A 26,765-nucleotide genomic window follows, 5' to 3' on the forward strand; every position below is an offset into this window, starting at 1 on the left:
TCTTAACCGAATTCATTATCGGAATCCGTGAAAATAAGGTGGTGTATTCTTTTTAATTATCAATATATTAATAAATGCAATTGAAATGAAATAATTATTAATCCACGTATATTGTACCTCATTATTTTATCGAAACTTAATGCTCCTTTTAAAGAGTAATGATTATGTTTGGAACATTACAGATTTATTAGTTTAGCCAAATTTCCGTTAGTGGCCATCATTAATTCTCTAATTTTGATAGGTTCTGGTTGAATTTCCCTTTGTTTCTTGGTATGTTTTGTGGCCCGTCGAAAGGTGAGTGAAACACAAATTAATTAAAACAGACAAAAGGCCCATGACTCCAGTGTCCATCGACCATCCCTCCATTGTTGCTGGTCAGCCCGAAAATCGCAGCTGTTGGTGCCTTCCAAGTGGGGAATGGCGCCAATTAACGGCTTGACAGGATGGAGAAGGTTGTGGGAGTTGGGTGGAATATGGGTGGAATATGGGCAACGCCCACGTTTCGGCCAGCTGCAAATCATTTGGGCCGCATTCATCATACGGGCGGGCCTAATGTTTGCTTTTGATGTGCGCGCCTTTCATAGTAATTAATTGTTTCTTCTTGGCAATTCGCCGGGCTTTGGTATTGAAAGTGATTTGGTTGCCAGGCATCTGGGCAAGATTAATGGTATTTGGCCAAACTAAACGGCTTTCTTCAGTACCATAGCCCAGCACAATTGACTTTAAACCGCTTAATATATAGATAGAGAGCGACATAAATGGGCACTCACCTGTCCACTGATATGCAGCACAGGTGCAATATGCTGGCCGTGGAAAAGTAAACATCCAGGCTGTTGTACACGTTGCACATGAACGGTCCGAACATCCACTTTCCGCCGGACAGTTCCACGGAGGCGTTGAATGTCATCGCACAGAGGGCCACCAGCATGTCGGCCATCGCCAGCGACACAACAAAGTAATTGGTTATCACCCTGCGAACGAAACAAAAGCCCAGGAATTTGTGAATATGGCGTGGTTCTGGGCGGGATTTGACCAGCTTCTCCCCACATCTAACCACTTGTCACAGCGCAAAACCACGCCAAACGTAATGGCATATGGCATGCATCATATGTGCACATGCCGCTGTACTAAGCGCTTTGGTTGGCTCCTTCCGTTGGCCAAGCAGTGCACCACTGCTTTCCATTTCCTGTTCCGGTGTTCAGGAGTTTGGAGGCAATAGGTCACCGGTATGCAGCAATTTCCTTGGCTGTCATAAGTCACTCGACTCACCAGGCAGCTGCCACCTTCAGCTGCAAGCTACTGGCTTGTGAAGTTATCATCTTGTCTTCGGGGCGTATGTGGTTTAAGGAGCTGTTTATGCGAAGATGAAAGCACTTTTGTGCTTCCAAGTCATTTATTACATATTGCGACATCTATTACGTTGGAAAGTGTAGTTTTACAGGGGCTGACAACATTGTCTAAAACATGTTATTAACGTATATTGTAATATTGTAGTAATGAAGCTCAATTAAATCAAGATTATTAATCTGTGCATTTAGAAGGGCTGTTAATTTCGAAAGATCCTTTTATGTCAAGCCGTTTTTTCTTTTATGCACTGCTTTATTTTGTAATATCTCAACGCAATTCTATATGGCGAACGTTCTATCGTAAGGTAGTAAATGATAATCTGAGCACTTTAAGCTCCTTTAGCGGTATAATAAAGACTTTAATCAACATCTACCCTTGCTGCAGAAGGCATAAACGTTGCGCAACATTAAACGGATGTCGTGGGTGTACGTGTGGGGGCGTGGCCGGGGGCGCTGGCGGTGGCAGAGCGCTCAATGGTATGCTACACTTATTTGCACTGCACTCTGGGGCGTCCTGTCATCGCGACGCTGACATGGCAGCGATGGGCTTGGGATCGGCTTGTGTGCCGCATTTAACTTCGTTTTGTTCTTTATTATTCCACTTGTCGCTCATTTAAATTACATTTATCGCGATGGCGAAAAGGATTCGCCCTGCCGCGTCACTGTTTGTTTGCCATTTCCATTGTCCTGCGACCCTTGCGGCAATGACCCTCAATTAAACTCAGTTACAGGTGGTGAAAACAAAAGTAATTGGATATAGACTTACCGCAGCTTTCGATTGCGCTGCACTGAAATGATGACCAATGCATTGCCGAGGACAGCGGCCAGGATAATTGACGAGAAGATGAATCCTTTGAGCAGCAGCAGCGATAGATCCAGCCAGCTCTCCTCCAGCTCCGCCTGGTTATCCACCGCAATGTCACTGCCATTGGCCGTTATATTTGGGCCGACTGTCGAGAGGAGCTCAAACGTGGAATCCGACGACAAGTAGGATGAAAAGGGCGAGGAGTAGGAGGCATCTGACGATGTGGCTGTTAATGATAGCGAAGTCAACGAGGCATCCACAAATTGCGATGTTATAGGCAAACTGCTCGTCGGCGTCGTCGTAGTTTTGGCTGCTGCTGTCGTGGAAATGTGGCCTGTTAATGTTGCAGGTTGCAGGTGGCTGGCGTTGGTGGCTGATGTTGCTGCTGCTTGTGATGTTGCTGCTCCTGCTGCGGCTGTTATGGGTAATGTCATTGTCGTGGCCAGAAGGTCAGCCACGTTAACCCCTGACATCTCGTCGATTTCGCAGCCCAATTGAGTCGCAGCTCATTCAAGTTGCTCCGCCAATGCTTTTTCGCTGTACTTGTCGTTTATCTTTTTCCCGGCTGCTGTGCGTAATTTAAAACTCGAGTAATTGCAATCTGCAATGCAAACAAGGCTGCCGAAGTTTGCCGTCATCCTGGTTGCCAATGTTGCTCCTCTGCGATTCCAGTATTTGCTCACAGCTCCGACTGAAGGTCTCTGCTCCATTTCCCAATCCTCCATAGGACGCTTTTCCCGTTTGAGTTGCTGGAAATTGGCAAAAAGTCGAGACTCGCGCTTCGATTTGGCACTCAAGCGCGCAACAGTCGGCGACACGGGAACTGCAAATGAATAAATAAATAATTTATGAAATAATCGGCGAGTGTGAGGCTGTGAAACTGCATGGCAAAATTGGTAAAATGGGAATTCGAACGGTTGCGCCGCCCGGGGTGTTTTTATGTACATACGCAATATTCAACAGGGGGCATAAACCCTATTGCCTATTTATGTGCCGCAGTAACACATAAATGGGATTCTTCTGTTTCTCCAGTGCCCCGTCAAATGTCCGTTCGTTAAAAGTGCGCCACTTCAACTTTGCTACACTAGATTAAAATAACAGAAATATATTGCGTATACGCAGTGTGTGCACTCGGCATGCATCTGCATTTCTATATCCCCAGCGAGACAGCGGTGCTGTCAAGTGCTGACACTTGTGCAGAGTGGAATGTGGAATATGGACAAGTTGTTGCTTTAAAAGTGAGATTAAAGCAAGATTATCAGTGGGAAAGTTGTTTCAGTAGTGCCTCACGCCTGGGCGCAGTGAAAACTGCAAATCCTTTTTGTCCCGGTACTTGTAAGTAAAACAAAAGACTCTTCATAATCTGTGGTAATCTCGAATTTTTTCTTTTTTATTATTTTAAACTTTTTGCGACTCAATTTGGCCGTAAAAATGCTAACACATCATCAGGGAAAAGCTGAAAGCGTGCTTACACTTTACTTTCTCCCCCGCAACATTGAATTGAAGCTGAATCCGTCCTTGGCACTCAGACAAATCGCTGGCTACACGTTTTCATTGCACTTATTCTGTGCACTCTAGATGCCCTGCCCTCATTCCAATCTTCAGAGTTTTGAATCTAATATTTTTAAGGATTTATGTACTTATACAGATAACCTTGCCGAATTGATTGCATTGCGTTGTCCTTGAGCTGTCGATTCGACTTGTTTACTCAGACCATCCGGTCACATCCTCCTGCTAGATTGGCAACTTAATGTTTTAATGCTCGGACTTAAACCACATCAGTGCGCTCTATCATCCTTGGCTTATACATTTCACAAGCCATTATTTATTGGTCCCTCGACCGTCTAAAGTCCTTTGGCCCTCTCACACTCTATTTGGCTTAATTATTGGCATCGCGGAAAGTTTACAAAGCCGCTGCCCTTCCGGCAGTTGGGGCTCCGGCTAAGCGCAAACGTCAACAGTACCCGGTTCGTGCTGGTCCTGTGTGCTGGGTGTACGGAAAGTGCGCCGGCTTCTGGCCAGAGGACTCATCCGTATCCTCAAGTCCCCCGGTCGAGTGGGCGGGGTGCAAAGTGCAAACTTCAAAGCGCCGCGCGCGCACAGGACACGACTAATTCAATTAAATCCCTTCGCCATCCTGGCCCATCGACGAAGGACACACGGTGGGCGTCGAGGGGCATTATCTGCCGCGCCATTTGAGGACTTAACTCCTCCGGAGCATTAGCAAGCTGATAAAGCAGGCAAGAGCAAATAATTGATTCACTGGTAAATGCGAAAGGCAAACATTGAGGCCAGTTACTTATTGAGTGTCCCCTGACTTTTCAATCCCATCTGGGCCAATTGATTATTGAATAATCAGTTTTTTAGCTGATCATAAGTTATGAAAAGCCTTAACTATTTTTCAATGGCAGAAACTATTTAATTTGGTTGAAAGCCCTATGTAATTTGGGTTTCATCCTGCAGGCAGTGAATATTGTAGCGGCAAACTGCCCCAGGCGTGAAATTAACGAACGAACAATTTGTCAGATAGATTTCGAAACAATTTACATTTGACGAAATAAATTGCGCTCTAATTTCATGCTTCAATTTATTAAATATCACATTGTATCAGTTATTTTATAAAATCGCGTTGAACAAGGTCACTTTCCATTTCGACATATCTGTCGGATAAAAAGAAACAATGCATCGAAATATAACTTTGCGTTGGCCGTCCAATTAGTTCACACATATAATCTGTTGATAGATTGAAAGAGAAGAACTACAGTGCAAGGTAATCCCTCAGATACGGGTTTGTCAAATTACATTTTTCGCAACTTTATGGCATTGTTCGTTCCATTTTTTTTTTTTTCTTTTTTCGTCCGTCAAGGATACATTTTCAGCAGTTGGCAAATAGATAAATCCTTCAGGGCCTTGGCTGGAAAAGAGGTCGTCCCACGTACGTAGAGTTAGTAAATAAATAAATGCCAGCTGGGGGTCACCAGGTCGAGTTTGTGTGTGGGTCGTGTCCGGGTCATGTTTGTGTAAATTAGTGGCACAAATAAACACTCGACCAGTAGCTGCAACAGCTGCACGAATGACCATCACGACAGCATCCAGAAAAACACTCGATTGATGGATGGTTGATGTCTGACCAGGGACCAAGTTTAGATAATTGAAAATTCTCGTGATTTGCAGCCAACTGTTATTGAAGCCCGACCACGTGTGCGCAGCTTATGTCTTCCGGGGCGTATGAGAAATTTGATTTGCCAGCCTTCTTGACCCATTCTCGCTTGGCAGCCGACAATCGCAGTGCTCACAATCTGATTTTAAATGCCTGCTGACAGCTCAGTCAGTCAAAGGAGAAGCTTCTTGCCAGCGCAGGTGTGCAAGATGTGTTTGCCCAGCAAATTGAACCTAATGCGGCTCACGGATGGCATTTAAATAAGCCAGCTGCGAAGCTGTGGAGTTCCCCCAAGCCTTTTCCCATCCGCAGAACTGGCAAAACAGGCAAAAACAGGCCCCAAGCTACAGGATACAATGCGAAGACAACTGTCAACATTTAAATAAGATTGATCGATTGGCAGCGTCAACGGCATTGACATTGCCCCCATTGTGGTGGGTGTTGGGCCTAATGCCATCGCCATCGCCATCAGGGGCGTGATGGACTTTACACGCGCTCAGATTTCCATTAAACAGGATGCCCCACGATTACGCTGGATACACTTAAAAGAAAATAATTTGAGAATACCTGTGTCCCATTGCTAAGAGGGCATTTAATCCATATCCATTATTATTATGAATTATATGATTATTCAGAAGCTTTTTATATACGTCATAATAAAAGGGTTTGGTTTAATTTATTTATGTCATACTTTTGACAACCTATCAACTTATATTTAAATCTGCATCTGTGGGTTTATCAGTAAGCAAGCATTTAGCTCGTTTATTAAGCCGCTATAATAAAATATTTCGTGGCTTATCAACGAATACCTGCAACAGTCAGTTTAAATATCATCAGACTAAAGTGATAACCCGGAAATTGAGGTAAAGCCCATATAAAATTCGTATTAAAATGTATTTTTTGATTTTGTTGTAATTTTTCCCACTGCAGACTTTACAATTAGCTTCCCAATTTGAATGCCAGTCACTCATTGAATCCTATTTTTCACTTGCTCTGTGGGCGACAAATTGGTGGCGCTTCCGTTTGGGATTTGCCGCTTGATTCGCTTGTTTACGCTGACCAGCGGGCTGCCTTTTGGCCGGTATTAGAGTGCATAACAAATCACTTAGCACCCGTCCATCAGGGACCTAATCAGGCTCGCATGGGGCCGCTAGCATTTGGCTATATAACTTGCTATCTGCCGCGCTGCTGGCATCAGTTGTCCCGCAAAGCAGTCCCAAAGCGCAACGCGGTTCCATTCGATCGTCCGACTATTAAGTTAATAGTTCCAGCGCTTCCGGAGTGTCCTGTCCTGTCCTGGGAGGTCAGTCGCTCGTAAACGCCAGAAAACACCTAGCAGCGAACACAGTTGGCCCAGTTATGTGTGGTCCTAGTTATTGCACACTGCTGCTAATCGCGGCTTCCTGCTACATCCTTGTTTGCAGTCATGCGAAGTCCTTGCAGGTGAGTCTCGGGCAAAGTGGGAAAAATGTGGTGGTGTTGGTACTGTGGCTTGTTGGCCAAACAAGCGCCACTTAATTAGTGTTATTTGCCCAGGCACAAGTTCGCCAGCTTAGCGTGATAATTTTCAACCAGTGCTGAAATTCTTGGATTTTTGGAACGGAAATTTTGGGGCGAAAAGTTTTCACTTTGACGTGTGCCTTACAGCATTATGTGGCGCACTCGTTTCCCGTCTGTCAACTGCATTTGAAGTGCTACCAATTAGTTTGCAGATACTGCAACTATTTTTTTTTTCTGCCAGCAGGCAATCAATTGGCATCCAATTAACATTTCGGTTGCAATCGCAGCAACACTGCGTATACGTGTTGCGCAACTTATTCTCGCACCACTAATTAAAATAACTTTCCATGCTTGGCAGTGCAGATGTAATAAAACCTAGTAGGCCTTAATTAATCAAAAAGACATAATTATATCAAGTTTATGCATAGTTCATTGGGTTGGGAATTTGTGGTGTTGTATTTGGTTTTAGGTAAATTATATCGTTTGATATCGAATCCGCAAGTGTTTTGTATTAAATTCTGGACATTACAAAATGCTTAGTGTTATTACAATTCAAACTGTAACTATTATTAATTATTTAATTACAAACTTATTCTTTTTCGTTTATTGTCAGGGAATATTATACGAATATGTTTCATAATATTTTTATTTAAACGGGGAAACTAAAAGAAACTAAAGAAATAACCAATAAATTCACGACAGCTACAACATTGCTCTTTTTCATATCAGCTTAGAATATTGCAAAATATATCGACTGTGCTGAGTGTATTCGAAAATGCTGAGCCAAATGAAGGTTTAATATCAAGTATACGCCCACGCAGACATCCGCTTAGAGTGAGCGTTTATTGGCGAATTGCGATTTACAAGCCGATTTCAGGTGTTGGCATTTCAATCTACATTGAGTTGTCTAATCAAGCGGCACACGCTGATCTGCCTTCCATGCCTGGGTGTAAATTGAAACAATAAAGTGCTTGACTCGCACATTCACACTCACATCCATAGACACCCACACGCACACATACAGGCACACCCGCAAGTCGGTTGGAAGGACCTTTATGCGTGTGTGCAGCTCACGTACGAGTATGAGCATAAATAGGCGGCATAAAAATAACTTAACACGTGTCGACAGTTTGGCAGCGTGGGAACCCTCAGTAAAAAAAAACAACATCCTCCAAGGAAATATCTCAAATATTTAGCTCCTTTTTTCGCCTGCTTTTTTGGCCCCTGCTTTTATGGCATTTTTTATTTGTGCAGGGCACGAGCAAACTGGATTTGGGAAATCACATCAGCGCCGGCTCTGCCAGAGGATCATTATCACCAGCTTCACCAGCGTTGAGCGAGGCACGTCAAAAGCGCGCCATGGGCGACTACAAAGAGCTGACAGACATCATTGACGAGCTGGAGGAGAATAGCCTGGCCCAGAAGGCCAGTGCCACCATGCAGGTGGCTGCCATGCCGCCGCAGGGCCAGGAATTCGATTTGGACACCATGCCGCCACTGACCTATTACCTGCTCCTTCAAAAGCTACGACAGCGTAAGTTGCCTATGGACACCTGCTGAAATGTGAAGGATATATGTATGAAGAGGGCAAGTCGCTCTAATTGGTTTCCGAATCACGTTCCCATTTCACGCAACCATCTCCATAATGTTCGCATACTTTATACATAAGCTTTTCCTCATTTTTTGCAGAGAGAAAAACATAATATGAAAATGTTATTTTCATTTAATATGCATGTCGTTTCTTTACTTCACAAGACATTGGCATATTTAAATGAATATTTTATATTCAGAAAAAAAAGAACAATCTCCATACGTAATGACAATACCGTACAAAAGTCCGAGAAATCTGCAATTTTTACTAGAAAAATTCCTTCACAGTGACTTAGGCAATGTTCAATGTTTTTCAAATTGAGTTAACCATTCATTCATTTATGTTATTCAATCATGGAAACTATTACTTATCCAAAGAATGTTGGATACATTTGAACAAAATTGTTTGAAAATTTCGCATTCATTTTTTCCTTATCAAAATGCTTATACATATATTATGAAATACTCTCCCTATTTCCATTTGGACAGTGCAGAGTAATGGGGAGCCCGCTTATCGCGTGCGGACGCCACGCCTTGGCCGCAGCATTGACTCCTGGCGACTACTGGACGCGGAGGGGGCGACGGGAATGGCGGGCGGCGAGGAGGCCATCGGCGGGCAGTTCATGCAGCGCATGGTTAAGAAATCGGTGCCGTTCAAGCCACGCCTGGGCAAACGTGCTCAAGTGTGCGGTGGCGATTGAGTCACGACAAGGGCGCGAGGACATGGCACGGCACGGAATCGGACTGCGGATGGAGGACGGAGGACGAGCCCAGGACAAGGTTGAGGCCAGGCGACTGGCCCTTGAGTTAACATAACCAAGCCATAATGGCCAGCTGAATTCGACGCGACGCAAAAATAATCCACATATATGCATAGTGAATGACTACTCTACTAGTTACTAGCGCTATAACCCTGATTTGAGAGGAACTAATGATGTGTATATACCGTACATATATTTATTATTTATTTAAATAAATTGTGTAGCCCCCAAAAGTAGCGTTGATTTTACATTCCAAATGAGCCGGGAATTAAATAAACATGGCAATTTCATTAACGACCTGCGCTTCCTAGGGTTCTATGTCCACTATACACTATATTGCCATTTTCCAGTTAAATTTATGAGAATTTCATAACCAATGGTAGGGCGCGTAAATTGGAAAAATGCGGCCAACATCCGTTGCCACAAAATCGCCCATGAGTGTTGACCATGGCAACTGCCGTTTGCAGTTGGCCCATGTGTGTGCATTTTGACTGATAAAATATCTTGGTTCCCTTGCCGCGCCCTTTCAAAAACCCAGTGCCACAATTGTGGTCCGGTCAAAAGCTTCTGGCTTTATTTGGCCTGATGAAGCATAGAAAATTGTGCGGGGCTTGCAATGAATGCGGAAACGGAAACATTTTATGAATGCTTTTTCAGTGGAGAACTTTAATTTAAAGTATCCATGTTCTGAGGCTTTTATCAAAAGTAACTACCTCTTTATTTTACTTCCATAAATGCAATAAATAATTCGATGCTGTGCATTGAAAACTGTAATCGTAATCAGGAGTGTACAATCATCGTAGCATATAAGACAATTTATCCATAATTCTTTAACTTTTTTCCAATGCCACACCGCTTGATGCTTTAATCTTGTAATAAATTAAAACGGAAAGTCATTTAATTCCGTTTCCATTGCTAACTCGGGCTGACGCAGCTGTTTTTGCACAACCTCAGCAGCTGGAAGTTTGTGCAACTCATTAGGAACTTGCCACACGCCAATTAGTTGGCCTAACCAGGCGTTCTCCATCCGCCCCAGTGGCCGTGATCCACAATCCCAGCTTATGCCAGCTTCAATTATTGACCCCAGGTGGTTAAGGAAAGACTGGAACTTAACCATTCGAAATGAGCGCCGAGTCGAAGGTTTAGGATTCCATTGCATCCTGGATTGGATCATACATCACGTAGTCGGCAATCTAAGGAGCAACTAAACACAGGATATATATGTGCATGAATCGTGCTTAAATTGCGATAATGGCCACACAGTCCAGGCTTCCGACCGCCTCGCCCCGAACGAGATATTGAAACATTATAACTGCAAAATGGTAATAAATTTATCTCCACCTCTGGGGGAAAATGAACCAAAAAAAAAAGGAGCAATCGAGGAAGAAGTCGCGAGCCAGACACGCACATATAGGCTTGGTAAAAAAAGCGTGCTGCACTCTAAAAAAAAGAGAGTTTATTTATGGCCATTTTTTTGCAATGAATGTATTAGCAGCTAAAAGTTTGCATTATGTATACATTTAAAATAAAATTTTCAAAACTACAATCAAAGAACCATATTTTTCAGCAACATTTTAATAGCTATAAGTATTTTTAAAAGTGTATGCGACTGGGAATCAGCAGGAACTTTGCATGAAACTACCTTAGCATTAACATCAGCTGGCTTCTGCTCCGGCTTCCTGCCGACCTGGGCGTGGAGGAGTCCTTTCCTGGTCCTGTTCGGTGCTCCTCCACCTCCTCCTCCTCAAGGTGCCTTTCTATCTGGCAAACAGATATATGCATATGGGCAAAATGATAAGTTGATTGTGCCTAAGTATGCGCGTGAGTGCGTGTAAGATGAAATCACTTTGCCTGATTAAACGGCGGCATTCCGGTTCAAACCTTCATTTATCCTGGCAGCGGAATGTTTCGATATCTGTCTGTTTTGGCTCACTCAACTTGGCCAACTTTGGCGAACTGGGCCATCAAGGGGAATTGTTAAAAATGTGTGCTAATATGGCGCAAGTCTCGCAGCTTCGAGTACAACCCTTATTTATGGAACCGCAACGGACTGATTTAAATTGATGGCCCCACTTTCGGCCCCTTTCAGTGGGTGTGGCACTCTCTTAATCAAATTTCAGCCAAGTCGAAAAGGGCTTCAAATTGGCTTTGTGTGTGTGCTTGTGTGCGTTTTGGCCACAAAAGCGGGCAAGATTATTTATGTGCCCTGGTATTGTGTGTTTGGGGGCACTTTGATGTTTTTGAGTACACCTGCATAATGGCCGTGAGTTAATCGCGAATCTCGCATCTAATATTAATTAGTAGAGGCTACCGACCTGTCGAAGTGATTGATAATTCGAGATTATCGACCTTCTTGAGTGACCTGTGATACACCCGACACTTACTTACTTTGGCTTACTTTGAGGTGGCGTAGGAAATTGACAGGCAATTGGTTGGGACCACATTTAATTGCCACCGTTAGCTAGTCAAACTGTCAATCAGACAATCTTCGAGTTGCCATTTATGTTACTAAAGTAACGAGTTGTGAGAAGTATCGTCATCGTCATTATCGTTAAGTATCCACGCGGCCAACAAAAAGTAATTATGAAACTTTTCGTATAATCTTTGTTTAGCATTGAGTTCTTTGCACTTAGAAAATTTAAAAATATTTGGCCAACATTTATGGGATTTCCGAAGTCTTCCGTCCAACTATTTCGCTTCGGTACTGATAAACTTTTCATACGGCTTTTGCTATTTCTGTACTTCCAAAGTACACGTAGTCCTCGGCTCTGACCCTCGGCCAAATACCAAAAAGTTTGGAATGGATTCGGGGGCAAAATCCGTCATTCCCCCCTTTCCCCTTTCCCCTTCTTCCCTTCTCTTCTTCCCCGCCCAACAAATGCAGTTACGCCGGAGTGAAGCAACCGAAGAGCTCTTGGCTATAAATCCGGTGACGGACAGGTGGGCGACGCCTCCGTCAGCTTTGCAGCGAACTAAAGCTGCAAGTTTTTCCTCGTTTTTTTTTTTTTTTTTTGTTGGTTGAGAATTTTAGCCATTTCCATGGACTGGCTGTTGTTGGCAGTGCAATTTCTGCTGCCCTTGCATGGCATCGGGAATTTAGAAATTGCAAATGCAGCAGCCACATTAGCACACACATACTCCTGCCGAGCAGCAATTCCAACACAATGCTCCTGCTTTTGCTGCTGCTGATGCAATTGAGGCCTTCCGAGGAGGAGCACGAGGTCACCACCCAGAGGGCACAATAGCTACCGAAAACCAATCGAAAAATTCAGTTTTTGGCAATACGCGTCAGTGGCCTCTTGGCATTGGCAGTGGCTTTGACGTGGCCGCTGACGGTGCCACTGACATTGGCATTTCTGAGACCCCAGCCCCTCCTCTGATTCCTGTCATGATTTACAGTCGGTCTTCTTCAATGCGATATATATAATACTATTCTGCAGTATACCAGAGTGGATGTGTGGCATGTTGAGTTACATTCGTCAAAATTCTCATTGAAAAATATCATGCAGGCTGACTTATAGCAATTTCAAATACTCGTTTGTCAAATCTCACTGGAAATGCGGCAATAATTTCAATTTAAATGATTTGAAATGTGACACTTGGAAATGCCTTTTTGAAATACGTATATTGGAATGAGTACATAAAATGCTGACAGATACTTTTTAAAGGACATCCATTCCTCTGCTCAGTTGACCATTTATGACATTTAAGTGTAAGCATCAAAAAAATGCAACAGTTTCTTGGGAACAACTTCATTGGATACTATAGAAATATTGTCGATGTGACTTAAGTGTGGAATTTGTAACTAGCTGTTACTGTTGCCTTCAAAATCTGATATCCCTGAGTAATTTGACGCAAAAACTTTATTTGCACCGCATGCAGACGTTTGAGTTATGTAAGTTCAAAGTTCGGTATATTTGACAAAGTTTTGCCGTTAAACTGGCATACAATTTAGTGGTGCTTACTGAAAGTTTCACTTTGGGAGTGTTGACTGTAGCTGCAGGCATTTTCACAGTTGCTGTGTCAGAGTGCAACACTTTGTTCTGTTGATTTTTATTTAATATGCTAGTGACTCGGCAGGATCTGGGGCATGACCAGCCCCAACAATCCACGCCGCCAATCACGCATGACTGAGTTGCTTCGTGCTTGAACCCCCAGTCATCATCCATCAATTTGCCTATGACATTCTGGCTGATGTGGCGAATTTGCCAACACTCCGGCTCACAGTGTCAGTCCGCCCTATTCGTTTTCGTTTAATTACCGTCAATTAGGCAAACATTGTGGTGCTGGACACAGAGGCCTGCATATAATCAAATTACATGCCACATCAGGATGGCCAAATGGCTGGCTGGTTGGCAATGGCTTAAATGTACATAGTGCCGCGCCAGCAATCAGATAATCGTCCGGCCACAGACCAATTCCAATAAACTGGCGCCACAAGGATGCGAATGCGATTGGGGTCGTCCTTGAGAGCAGGAGCCCGCAAGGAAGTCGCTTTCAATTACGCCAGTTCACCCGGTAGCCATCCTGGCGTGACTTTTCCTGTCACTGCCACTGCCAATGCCACGGCCACTTTTGGAGCTGGTCCTCCTCCTGCTGCTGCTGCTGCTGCTGCCGCTGCCATGGGGAATTCAGTCGGACTGACAGGCTGACAGGCGGGCACTGGAAGTTGGTACACATTGGGCTATAAATATTTGTTCGATTCCATTTGGCCAGCCCGCACTTCACAGCTACCCGGCGAAAATCAGTTTCGTGCTCCGCCTGCTTAATATAAATACAAATCAAATGCGGCCTCCCGACGGCCATTAATTGTATCGTGGATTCATGTATCGCGGCCGAGTTTTCCAGCTCTATAGTTTTCCCCGAGGGATCCAGTTGGCGTGCCAAGTTCTTTTGCCCCAAGCCGGCGGAGCAGGTAATGAGAAAAATTAAATGAATCAGCACGCAAAGCAACTGTTGTTGAGCTCGTGTGCTTGCTTAAATTCTGCCTAATGAATTAAAGATATAAATAGTTTGAGTATTTATAAGGAAGTAAAAATTTAAATACAAAACAAAATATTTGAAAAACAACCATCATTTAATGTTAAGTTTTAAGTATCGCATCGAAATGACAAGTCATGTTATTAGAGAACACCTAATCAGTTCTGGGTAATAAATGATTGCCAAAAGAGATATTTATTGTTTTATTATAATTATAATTATACATACATATGTGAGTCCGTGGGGTACTCTTCGGCAATCAGCTAAGCAAATCCTAGATATTTTATATTTATTACCATTAAATTTATGACCCCAAATGCAATCACAATTTGTCTAATACATTTCAATCAATTTTTCTCTTTAAACCCGTGGCGTGAAATTCCAACAATGATTTGTATTCTTCCCCTTCGGTGTCAGTTAAATGTTACAAAACTAATTTGGCCGGACAAGTGGCTTAAAAATAAATCACCTGCAAATATCTAATTCAAGTGCAGTGGATGGGGGCATTCATTCAGTGAATGAAAAATGCATGGCAGAGCACATCGAGCACTCGACCGGATTGCGTGCCAATGTGAAATGGCAGAAACCACAGTCCGAGCCCACAATTCTTGGCCTCTTGGCACTGAACTTCTGTTTTGAGGGTCGATCATGGGTTTATTGATAGATGACCCTGCCACTCAGGCGGACTTTGTTAACGGACATCCATAATTGACAGCCTATGGCTCGTTTCCGGTTCAGAAGACCGCCCGCCAATCGATTGCACGGCTACCAATAATTATAATAAATTGCTAGAATTTTGGAGCAAAAAAGACAGTGGTTGTTTTGCTGTTTGGAAAACGTTGGTAATTAACTTTTTAGTCTGTTTTTGGTTGAATTTTATTTGCCACACCTTCTAAATTTCATAATTTGTTCAGAGGACGCGGCTTATTAATAGTGATGCATGCCAATTATGTGTTGATTATGACGTTGGCTATATGCAAATGAGCTTTCCTGACTACCGGGTTGGTTGACTTTTAATTGCTCTTGTGCGCGAGTCGGTGGGTCACATCCTGCAAGCGGTGGGCGTGGCCGCGGGGGCGTGGCACATTGTGACCGCTACTTTTGGCCATTTCGGTTGCATATTGACAGTTGAAGGGGGGAGAGCGGTGGGGAGCACCCATTAGAAAGCGCTTAAAGTGTCAACTTTTAAACGCTCAACTAATTGCACTCAACGTCCGGAATAAGCTACAGACCAAATTTGTTGCACTTAATGAGCAAATTTACAAAACATTTGAGCACAATTACCGAGCAATTTAAGTTAAATGAACTGTTTCTGATGTTTTATTCCACTCCCCTTCTCTCTTCATTTTTTTTTATCATGCCCCAAATTATTTATAAGGCCACGAGAAGCACACAAACGCTGCTGATGAGGCAAATGAAGGGAAAAAAGGAGCCGAGTCTCAAAAAAATGCAAAGAAAAACGAGAGCTAACCGGATTAGCGTGATTATATGGATATATATATTGTACATTCTTGCAGAATAATTACTTCATTAGCCTTTTTAAATTATACACACAATTTTTGGACAATTTCTAAGTTATGACTTAACCAAATTGCAAAATTTCTATCAAATTCGTTAGTTTCAAGCTTAAAGTTATTCAATTCCACTTGCATCGTAGCATTATGAACTTGTTAGAAGTTATCATCGAAGTTTGATCTTTAATAGTTATAACTTTTGTGATACAACTTTAATGACTTTCCAAGGAAAACTTTGAAATTACTTTATTAGTCATCTTCAACATCATCATTTGGAAGCTGCAGTAGTTGGAATAAACCTTTGTTCGAATATAGGACCATTAACTGAATTTACTACCTTTGTGTTTGTCCGATAATTTATTTGTTTATACTTATTTCAACTACCCACTCTTTATTAAAACGTTTAAATGGGTTTATTTGCTGTCCCTTCGAAAGCAACATAAATTTTAGCTGCGAGAAAAAGTTTTGTACTTTGCTTTGTTTCACTTGGCTTTAGTTTAGTTTATTATACAGAAATCATACCTCCAACAGCATAAATATATGCATAAGTATAGGCAATGTGAAAAGAGGATAAGTGTGGGGGAAAAAAAAAACTGAAACTTAAAACCAACTGGCTCCCGAGTTGGGGAAAGTGGCTTTGGGGCTAGTTTTCATTGCTGGATTGCTGGCACTTGATGGCAGTTTTATTGATTTGTTGTTGCTAGAAACTTTTCCTTTTACATGGCCCGAATTTATGGCCCCAACATCAACAAACAATGGCGGCCGAGAGACCCTGAAAACGCCGCCAAAAATTTGCATTCGCTTGAGCCAAGGCTGCTGTAGTTTGTTTTTTTTTTCCCCCAACACTTCTGGTGTTTTTCGCATTATTCCATTTTGTTATTCACATTTTGTGCCATGCGGTACGAAAAATGTTCACCAACGAATTTAAACAGCGTACGCCCATTTACTTGCTGTTCCTTTGATATTAACGATCCCCTCTGCATATAATGTTCATATATTCTCATTTCTACATTATTGTTGCCTCTCGTAATGCGATGGGGAAGACAAAAAAACATTAGCATAAAATGCTTGTGAAGCAATTCCGTGCACTGTGCAAAAAAGCGTGCTATGGGAATTGTTGGCTGCGTTTTGGGGGCTTACAAAAATTTTGTAGTGGGCGGCACGCATCAAAACCGCACGCGCTAATTAAAAGAAATAACCAAACAAAAAGCTATGAAAACAATAGAGGAAAAAATGCTGAAATGCAGAAGGGGTTGTGTTTGCCCGGGAAATTACTCATACGCCGCTTGGTACGTGCGCTCAGCTGGTAAATTGTTTTTAATTAATTTTTATGACCTTAAACTTTACGCCGCGTCCTGTGATGCACGGCATTCTTCGGCTGACTCATGTTGAAAAATAGAATGCAATTAGAATCGTTAGCCGAAAATTCCAAAAAAATCACCACTAAATAAATGATTTTTTTTTAGTTTTTAGAAAAGCTCTAGCTTGAATTTGTCAGTGAGGGTGGTCATTCAAGAAATGGATAAGGGAAATGGGAAAGTCAATATGGGAGAATGGAGAATCATTGAAGCGTTAACGGTGACAGACAAGGCCGTACTCGAGATTTCAGGGTTCCACAGTCCTTGGCCAGCTTCATTTAACTTTTACTCACGACTCGACCACCCAACGCCCACTACCCACTCACACACACACCCAAGCATCCCACACACATTGTTGTTAGCCAGCAACTGCAATAAATATGAAGGCCATAAATGGCTGGGCCACAGAATGTCACGTGTTCACCGCGTAGGCGGACATTGACTGTCCTGGCTAATGCTGCCAAATCAGTGCTCAAGTCCGGTGAAAGTGTCTCCAAAATGTGGGATAACTTTTAAAAACTCAAACCACCATCTGGCCCATAAATAATGCATCACATGTTATCCCATATGACTTTAAAAAGCATTTTAGGACTGCAAGAACTTTTCCAGACGTTATTTTTTATTTTTTTTTTTCGATCTTATACAGGAGTTATGTGTTTCTTTAGATTTGTAAAAATTTAAAATATTAAATATATGATTTCAAATATAAGACAGAATACAGTCAGCCAGTGAGTTTCGACTGTAAACTAATTTAAGTGAACCTTTAATCCCGTCGCTGTTCATTTCACCTAATCGCTAACCCAAACCAACAGCCTTTGGCCATCCGGCAATGACTTTTCACCGGCTACTGATACCGGCTGCCTTTTAATCTGTTTCCCTTTTTTCCGAGCTGATTTTTACTTTGTCCATTTGGTACCGGCGTTGTTGCCAGGCGAACGCCTCGTCAGAGGCTTATAAAAAATGTAGACAAGAGCCGCCAAGTGGCAAGTTCCATGTTGCGAGTTCCAAGTGCCGTTCGCCGTTTGCCGCTGCCTGGGGCAATTGGGCAACGCATTATGTCGTAGATTACGGCCTTTTGCATTATTTATGTGGGTCAGCCGACGAGCGGCGAAACGGCCTTTAATTGGATCACAAGTGGGCCTCAATGTGCAGTCAGCCATCGTCCTTCGTCCATCAGCAGCTATTTTTAAGATGCTTCACTCGTAGCCCGCGGCACGTAATTTTCCCGTGTGTTATTCCGGCTTAATGTTAATAGGCCAGTTCACTAAATTTTAAATTCACACACTTATTACCTGGCTAAATTGAGAGGAATTATTTCTGGGTTTGATGATTTATGTGCGTGTGAGTGGGATAAGCTCATCTAGGGGTTTAACTACATGCTGTTAAGCAGCTCTTTTTTCTTAGAGCTGCTCAAAAATATATTAATCATGTAAAAATTATAATGTACTTTAAATTTAATAAGTATATGGTAAGTTAATTGTAATATTGTAATATATATTACATCAATATTCAATGTCCATGAAATAGTAGAAGTGCTTAGAGCACGTTTTCAAAACCCGAATAGCAATGTAATAAAACAGTTTGTTTTGTACACAAATTATTCGCTTAAAGTGAATAAAATTAATTTGGCGCTTGGTAATTTATGCAGAGCAAACTCAGTGCAAAGTGCATTTTTTTTTTACTAAAATAGAGAGGAATTTCGCGTGCGGAATGCGCACACACAAAACTGGCCAAAAATGGCGGGAAAACCTGTAAGTTGCAGTAACAACAACTGGCGCGTTGCCAAGGTGCATGGCTTCCATGGGTGGAAAATCGGAGGAAAAGCGGAGGACGTGGCCTAATGGTATTGAAAGGCAGGCAGTAAAGCGGGCAGACCAACAGAGAGAATTGCACGCATATTAACAAAGCTCCCTGAACACGCACGCACACACACACACACAGAAGACCATAAGAGCCAAAAGAGAGAGCCAGCGTTTTACTCAATGAATCATGGCCAACAGCTGATTTATATTTGTGAGCCAACAGTACCCGTGTGTATGTGTGTTGGCAGCGATTGGTGTCCTTGAAACTGTTCAAGTACGCTCGACAAGTGCACCAAGTGTCTCATTGTGCATTTCTCAGTGTGTCCGTATGTGTCCGTAAGTGTCCGTGTGTGCGAAGGCCACTGTCAGTGGCAGCGGCAAGGCAATGCCATTAGGACCTGGCCAGAACGGAATGAAACGGAACGGAACCCCAGCCCCACTTTGTGCCACATCCTCGGGTGCAGACATGTCCCTTTTACCGGCTGAATGGCCAGGAAGACAAAAGTCCAAGCCACTGCAGATAATTGACAACGAGCTGCTGAAAATCAATTGAGTGACTTTGCATGTACGACTTTACTTTGCCCCCCGGCGGACCACTCGGTATTGTTAGTGATGTTGCGGTTGTTGTACTGGCCAACTGTTAGTGGTGACCGGGCTTGTATGGGAAATACGGCAAAAGGATAAGGCAAAAAGGGTATTTTTCCTTGCATAACATATTGTACCTTAAATGTAAGTAAGTAGCTTACATTTTGCGACTAAGATGGTATATAAATGTACGGATCATAGGTTTGGCAAAAATATCCTGCTTTTAAAACTATTGGCACATTCATCTGAATTACATATATGGAAGATATTAAGATATTATAAAAAGATATTTAAATCAAATAGTGATAAATACCACTATTTTACCTAGACCTCTTTTATATATTTTTGGTCTTACTACTTAATGCTTGAATGTATCTTTAAGATATAAGTTTTAAAATATTGTAAGTATAAATGAGATGGTTCTGAATTTGCTTTACAGCTACTTCTTACTACTATTATAAAATCGAAAAATCAGGCTTATGAAAGTGTGAGTCGGCCGAAAAAAGGCTTATTCGCCCACACTGGCATTGGTTGCCATGGGGCATTGTGCCTGTTGTCAATACATTGGTACAAAGAGGAAAAGCGCGATAAAACTGAATGAAATCCCGCTGCAAATGTCGTTGGCATCCCTCGCCTCCCCATTCGGCATTTAGTGAGTTACTGGGTTTACTGAGTTAACTGGGTCTCTGCATCTGTGTTTTTGGCCGCATGCTGGTGCGGTTTTGTGGCCCACTGCTGGATGTTTTCGCTTAACCAGCGGGGCACACACAACTCGATATTCGCCCAGAGAATCAGAGTCAGTCGCAGGAGTAGTCGAGCACAGGTATTCTTGGCCAGGTGGGCGTGGCGGAATGGCATTGTTTGGCTCCGCTGGCTGGGGTAAACACGATGGGCACAGACGGCGTGTCGCTTGCTCTCTTTGCTTTTTGATTAACGTTTTAACGATTTGCGCAAACAATTGCGGCAGTAACAGCAATCACTAACAAGGAGCACCGTTCTTATATGCGTATATATGTATATGGAATATATAGGCGGATTACCACTTGTGGGCTTTGCGGCAGTAACAGCAATCACTAACAAGGAGCACCGTTCCTTTATGCGTATATATGTATATGGAATATATAGGCGGATTACCACTTGTGGGCTTTGCATGTTTTCACAGCCAGCTGAAGGATGTGCTGATATTATTCCTTGCCACGGCAAAGCAATTTTCGTCATTTACACAGGCTTATATGAGGGAGGAGATTGTTTCATTTTATTAGAGGTATTTTATTTGGTTTTGAAATGACATGTATTTGCCAGAGAAAAACAAGGAAAATGCTTTACGAACTGAACGTCTTTATATCCCTTTTTTCTGCTTTATGAAATGTATGTATGTTCCTATTGTATAATTACAACCACAATCAGATCTGGTAGTTCTTGATCTTGACATTCAAAAGTACAACAGATTTTTTCCGAAATTCAAATGGAGCCCCTTTCTAACACTTTTTCTGCCTCATGAATTGAAATTGCAAAATTATATAATTTTCTGCGAAACTCTATTTGCTGTGTATACGAAAACAATAATGCTCTTGTCAATTTCCAGATGTAATTTCCCGAAGTGGCCGAGCAGAAATTCCACCACAATAGTAAGTAGTAAATAAATTCCCGGAAAATGTTCATTTGCTGTCTGGCGTAAATTGAATTCGTCTTGATATGCACATATTAAAAACGCTTTTAACGTTTATATGCATTTAATTGCACTCACCGTGATTGGAATGGGTAGAGCTTAATTAGGCTTTTTAATTAAAGTGCCCGCATGTGGGGCAGGGATTTCTCAGCCATATAAGGAGATGTTAGCATTGTGACAACCAAGGCTGTTGCGACATCTTCAAGGACTCCGCTGAGTCCTTTACTTCTCCCCGGCCGAGATAGGGACAAGCACAAACGCAGCTGGCAATCAATAGTGGCTTCATTATGACCGTCTATTTGCAGAGTGTACCCAGTTAGCTAACTAGCTTCTGGTTCGCTTGCCAGTACTTTGCATAACTGAGGAAAACTGGAAAAGCTGGGTGTACTCGTCGGTGGAGGGGGAGAGCGCGGAAAAGGGCGGAAAAGTGGAACTGCTGCACTTGGGCTTATTGCCTACGCGCAGCTAGCAGCCATTTTAGACATTCAGCCATTGTTGACTTGTTTGCAAATTGGTTTCACCAGCTGAATACTTCGAACCCGAGTCCTTCGCAGTGCCATTGGCATCTCCTGCTGTCGCTAACATCCCGACATCCTTACGTCCTGGCTGCCTTCATTCCAAATTACTTGGCTGCGTAAATTAGGTGGCTGTGGCCCAACTCCCAACTCCCATCTCCCATCTGTATATTTTTCCATCCCGCCTGCTGACATTCCGCCATGTACACTTGCGTACTTGGCAAATGTATGTGTATTTTTCATCTTCTTTGTAGTACAAAATTTGATTTTGGTTTTGTTGAACGCGGCTAATTTCATTTTGTCAGACCTCGACCTCGCACTTGTGAACTTCCTCGCCGCCAATCCCTACTGAAATTCTAATGCTGAGTGATGTGGCAGGCCTAATTTCATTAAAAACGGTGCAAAAAAAGAAGAAACAGCAAACCAAATGTTTAACAGATTTCTGCCAAAAGACAAAAGAATTTGCGAGAAAAAAAATTTGGAGAAAAACAAGTAGCAACCCGGCTCATTTTTAACTTTCCCCGTGCTTTATTTAACTTTAACCTTTTTTATGGGTCTGTGTCTGTGTCTCAGTGTGTGTGTGTATGCTCCTTAATTAGAAGCCATTTTCACTGGCGGCACTGAAAGAACCCATACCATTCCATACCATTTTATACCATACCATAGCATTCCCCTCCAGTCTAATGAGCCTGAGTCTGATTCGGATTCTGTATCTGATTTTGATGTTGATTCCTTCGCCTGTTCTCGCTGCCTAGCTGTTAAACATAATCAGGGTTCAATAAACACAACCCCAAGTGGGGTTCCCGAAGTTGCCAGGTTCTATAAACTCTGCTTGCCTGAAAATGCAAATCAACAGCTTAAAATTTAATTTAGGCGTTAGCAATGTAAATAAAGTGGCAGGGTGGGGGGAGTGGCCCTGAAGTGGAGTGAGGTGCTGTGTACTTAGGAGCAGCTCGCCTGAGTGACCATTTATGATTTGGGCCTTGTCCCAAATTCAATTCCGAACATTTGGTTAACTTTGTTAAAAAGTCGAAATTAAAATGAGGCAAAAAGTCGCTGGCCCGGCTAAGAAAATGTGTTGACCGCATTGCGGTTACTTTTTTGTCCCTTGCAAGCCGCAACTAAGTTGAAGTTGCGTATACGCCGCGTGTTCACAAAATAAATTGAAAGAAAAGCAAGCCAGTAACTTTCACTGTCTAGCGTTTTTCATTATTTTCGTTTCTTTTCGTTGGCCGAAACGTACAAATTGCACGGCTCAAAGGGAAGTTGATGAGCTCGCGAAGTTGGCCATAAATTTCGCCGAAGAATGATTTCATTTTGTGCCCGGCAATGGCGACACGTTAATCTGCAGCGACTGGAGCTCCCCCGGTGGCTCCCAGTGGGCGAATCCCGGGCACGGAGTCGACTCTATTGAACCCACATATAAAATCAATAATAGCATAAATAATATACGTGTAGAGTTTTGTGGGGAAAGTGAAAAAAAAAAAAAAAACAAAAATGGAAACGCCTGAGAGACAAAGGCCTAGGCCGACAGGCAAGGCCCATTGGGCCATCGAAGGACCCGGGCAAAGAGAGTCCTCCCTCGACACATGCCTGACACAATACAAAAAACGAAAGCTAAACCCAAAAAAAAATGTATTGGGGAGGATAAAGGGCGACAGATCCGGCTACACTGAACCTTTAACTAACACACAAAAGGCATTCTCAACGCTTTCTACAGTTGCAACAAACGGTGGCAAGACAAAAACCGTCAACACAGAAAATAATTTTTAATTTTTCAGATCGTTTAATTATCTACACTTTGTGTGCAAGTCTGCTGATATAAAATTGTAGGAAAAAGGTAAGGTCGGAACATGAGTTTGAATTGTGGAACAATTTTATCAAATTTAAATCAAAGCGTTACTGATTTAATCATCGCATGATAATAGTGCTAATTTTTATATATCTTAAAATTTGTTCAATATATAAAAGATATTCTTTTTTATTTTTACAGTGTAGTGTAGAGTTAAGTGAGAGCCCTTTCAAGGCTGGGAGACGCGGCTGAGGGGGAGTAGGGCGAGTGCAAAGTAAACATGTCGAATGAAGGATACTTAAGAAGCTCTGGAAAAGAGGGTCGCCCGAAAAGTTGACTCGCTGCAGGATTTCCGTAAGTGACTGGCTTCGAACTGGCTATATTTCAGTGATTTGCTGGTTCTAATCCTAAATATGCATAGAATCCTTATAAGGAATTTTACCCTACATTCTTGAAGGTTGTGGTTAACAGGATAGGATGTGATAGTATATTAATATTTTGATTAAAACTTAGAGAAATTTTTGTATCGTTAATATACTTGATAGTGTGATTTGTTTTGCAGCTTATAGCGATATTGTGATGTTGATCAATATATAAAATGTAAGCAGAAAAAGCACATCCTTGGCGTTTATTCTTCTGAATTCGCCACCAATCCCAACTCTTCCATTGACCCACGACCTGTATTGCCAGCACTCCAGTTTATTTGGCTTTGCCACATTACAATATTATAAACAATAATCCGCTCCAAAGGGCGCAACACAAAGTGGAACAATTCCTGGGATACAAGTGGGGGCTCCGAGACACTTTGACACACTCTTCCGAGCAAACTCACCCAGATGTCCTGGGATGTCGAGCGCCACTTAATGACATAAACACTGGCAACGGCCGTTGGCCCGTGAATTGTGGCATCTTGGGCTTCAGCTCTTTGGGCTTCTTGGGCATCTTGGCTCTGGCTGCTTCCCGAAACCACCAGCCCATTTCAGCCGGAGCTCCGGCGGAAGTTGTCCTAATGAGAAAAGCGTTGAGCCGCCAATCCGCCATTGTCGTCCTTGCTCACAACCGAAGACCACAAAAGGCAGTGGGTTGAATGCGGAGTTGGGGAGTGGGGAATGCGAATCGCTGGCACTAATATTATTAATTTGCAACTTTTGCTGTTGCCGCTGCGAGAGTTAAGTCAAAGGCAAATATCATTCAGGGCATTTAGTGGGCAATAAAATATGCGGAAAACGGACGACGGGCGAGTTTCCATTTCCATTTCCAGACGAGTGCGTCGGGAAAATGCGAAACTGATTTAAATGCTTTCTTGAGCGTATTTCCGGCTTCGGTTGTAAATATTTGCTTAACTGATTGCACAGAAAGGGGAGTTGGTATCGGAGAAACACTTTTTCGAATTAAGTTCTTTTTGCTGCTCTGATTGCTTTTTGTGGTTACTTTGTTTTTCCTCGATTTTGCACTTTGTATCTGCTTTTGGCTTGTGCAATTGATATTTTTTTTTATTAAAATTATCATCGATTCGACTGCAATTGGTGTGCGATATGAAATACAAGACTTGTGGTCATCTGCCAAACGAGTTTGTTACACCAAAGTTGCAACAAAGTGCGAACAATTTGCGGTTAATAAAAACCATTATCAGCAATCTCGCACAGAACGTTGGTAATTGAAAATCAAATACGAAGTGTCAGTGCAATGATTTCTTGTTGTCGATACACAGAGTACACGAAGTTTCCGATCGATTGACAATATTCTTTAATTAAATTTTCAATCAAAGCATTCAAATCTCTTACAAATCGCATCATTACGCCAGCTATGAATTTGATTAGCTTATGCCTAAATCCAGACAAACAGACACGCCAATCGGAACAACAATGGTATGCTAAAATGGCTCAAGGCATTCATTCTATTCATCATTTATCCAGGCATTTATCGGGAGACATTCGAGATGCCTTCGTAGGCCAAGGGACCACCCACTGATGAGATATTGCCCGAATAAATGAAGGCATTTACATTTAAAACATTTATGCGCAAATATTTGCCGACCTTAAGGGCCATATTGTCTTACATTCGGCATGGGGTAACGTTCTTTGCACACAAAAACCGAAATAGCAACAGAATCAGATTCAGAATCCGAATCCGAATCTGAATCTGAATCTGAATCAGAGTCCCAGTGAACTCGAAACCATTCGAAAGTTTCCAGCAAATAAAACATGCATACACGAGCATACGCATGTATGACCAAACAATCTGAAACTCGACTGTATTAGTTGAATTCAAACTTTTTCGAGCGTAACTTGAAAAGTTTCAATTTGTGCATGACAATCGCCGTCTGTCAGTAGTCCTTCTCCTCTATCCAACTGTCTATCTGTCGGCGCTCGTACGTGTGGGCCGTATGTCATTTTAGTGTCCCTGCGACACTAAGAAAAAAATAATCCTCCAAGCACTTTAATCTTTACAAAAAATATTATTTGTATAATAAGTCTTAACTAAAAACATGGTATATCGTTCAATAAAACACATTCAGTGTGCTCAGCTATCTCAGTTTTCCATAAATATTATTACTAAAAAAAAGTCATCCTTGTTTATTTCCACTAAAATCCTACACATATCAGTTTCGTTGGAATTTCCAAAACCTACAAATTGCTTGTAATTTCTCCGAATCCACTACAACCAACTCAATGTTATTTCATAAAATGTTTTCGCCATCTGCACAAAGTTTAGAAAGCTGAGTAAAAAACTTTCTTCAATTCAGAGAACGAACTGTGTTACCAAGCAATCGGCAGAGAACTTTGGGGGGCTTTTGATAAATTTGATTTTAAAGGTGGCCCGGTCCGATTTTCAATTAAATGCAAGTGCACTCGTAGGTGCAAAATCGCAAGTGCAGAAAATCGATAGCCAGACTCAGGTGGCGTGCTAGTCGCCTTGGCAAAACCCAGAGGCTTTGCGCTAGCCAGCCAGTTCATTCACGAATGCGAAAAAGGCCAAAAGGCTGGTGGCCAAAGGTGAGACACTAAGGGGTCCAATTCGAATGGGAATGGTTTGGGCGCAGTGCCGTCGGCTGAGCGAATCAAGTGGCAAATGCCAAATGGCATCCTGACCTGACCCAGCGGCCGTAGCAAGAGGAGAAGGCGAAGCAAGAGGAGCAGGAACAGGAGCATCAGCAATAGAAGCCAACTCAGTGGAGGAACTCGACCGTCGGCAAATGGCACACTGTGCACCATGTGCACTGTGATACGGGAATGGAAAACTAACGAGAGGAAATTGTGTTTCAGAAATGCAATGAAAAATTATTGCCGAGCAGTGAAGCGGCACGGATATTTGTCGCTAGTTGCTACAAAAAATCATAGGAAAGCGCATCAAGTCGGGTAAAAAGGAGCTGTGCATGTGCACAATA

General features: G+C 42.5%; 2 protein-coding genes and 1 long non-coding RNA gene across 6 annotated transcripts in view; 1 reads left to right on the forward strand and 2 right to left on the reverse strand.

Annotated features, from left to right (window-relative positions):
• The window catches only part of Octbeta3R (Octopamine beta3 receptor), a 36,660-nt gene that overhangs the window by 8,116 nt on the left and 1,779 nt on the right, over positions 1 to 26,765 (reverse strand). For all 4 annotated transcript variants that reach the window (NM_001038954.2, NM_001038957.3, NM_141953.3 and 1 more), the window contains exons 3-4: positions 2,113 to 2,974; positions 771 to 971 (exon numbers count right to left, since the gene is read on the reverse strand). In NM_001038954.2, coding sequence (NP_001034043.2) covers positions 771 to 971; positions 2,113 to 2,624 — 713 coding nt within the window. In that variant the 5' untranslated portion in view covers positions 2,625 to 2,974. The remainder of the gene's footprint in view (positions 1 to 770; positions 972 to 2,112; positions 2,975 to 26,765) is intronic.
• Hug (Hugin) lies at positions 6,503 to 9,391 on the forward strand. The gene is made up of 3 exons (NM_079605.2): positions 6,503 to 6,754; positions 8,066 to 8,345; positions 8,891 to 9,391. The coding sequence occupies exons 1-3, from the start codon at positions 6,671 to 6,673 to the stop codon at positions 9,100 to 9,102; spliced, it is 576 nt and encodes a 191-aa protein (NP_524329.1). The 5' UTR covers positions 6,503 to 6,670; the 3' UTR covers positions 9,103 to 9,391.
• lncRNA:CR46016 (long non-coding RNA:CR46016) lies at positions 13,014 to 14,101 on the reverse strand. Its single transcript, NR_133384.1, has one exon. It is a non-coding gene; the product is annotated as a long non-coding RNA:CR46016 (long non-coding RNA).

Source organism: Drosophila melanogaster, chromosome 3R (genome assembly GCF_000001215.4).
Source record: "Drosophila melanogaster chromosome 3R".
Taxonomy (NCBI): domain Eukaryota; kingdom Metazoa; phylum Arthropoda; class Insecta; order Diptera; family Drosophilidae; genus Drosophila; species Drosophila melanogaster.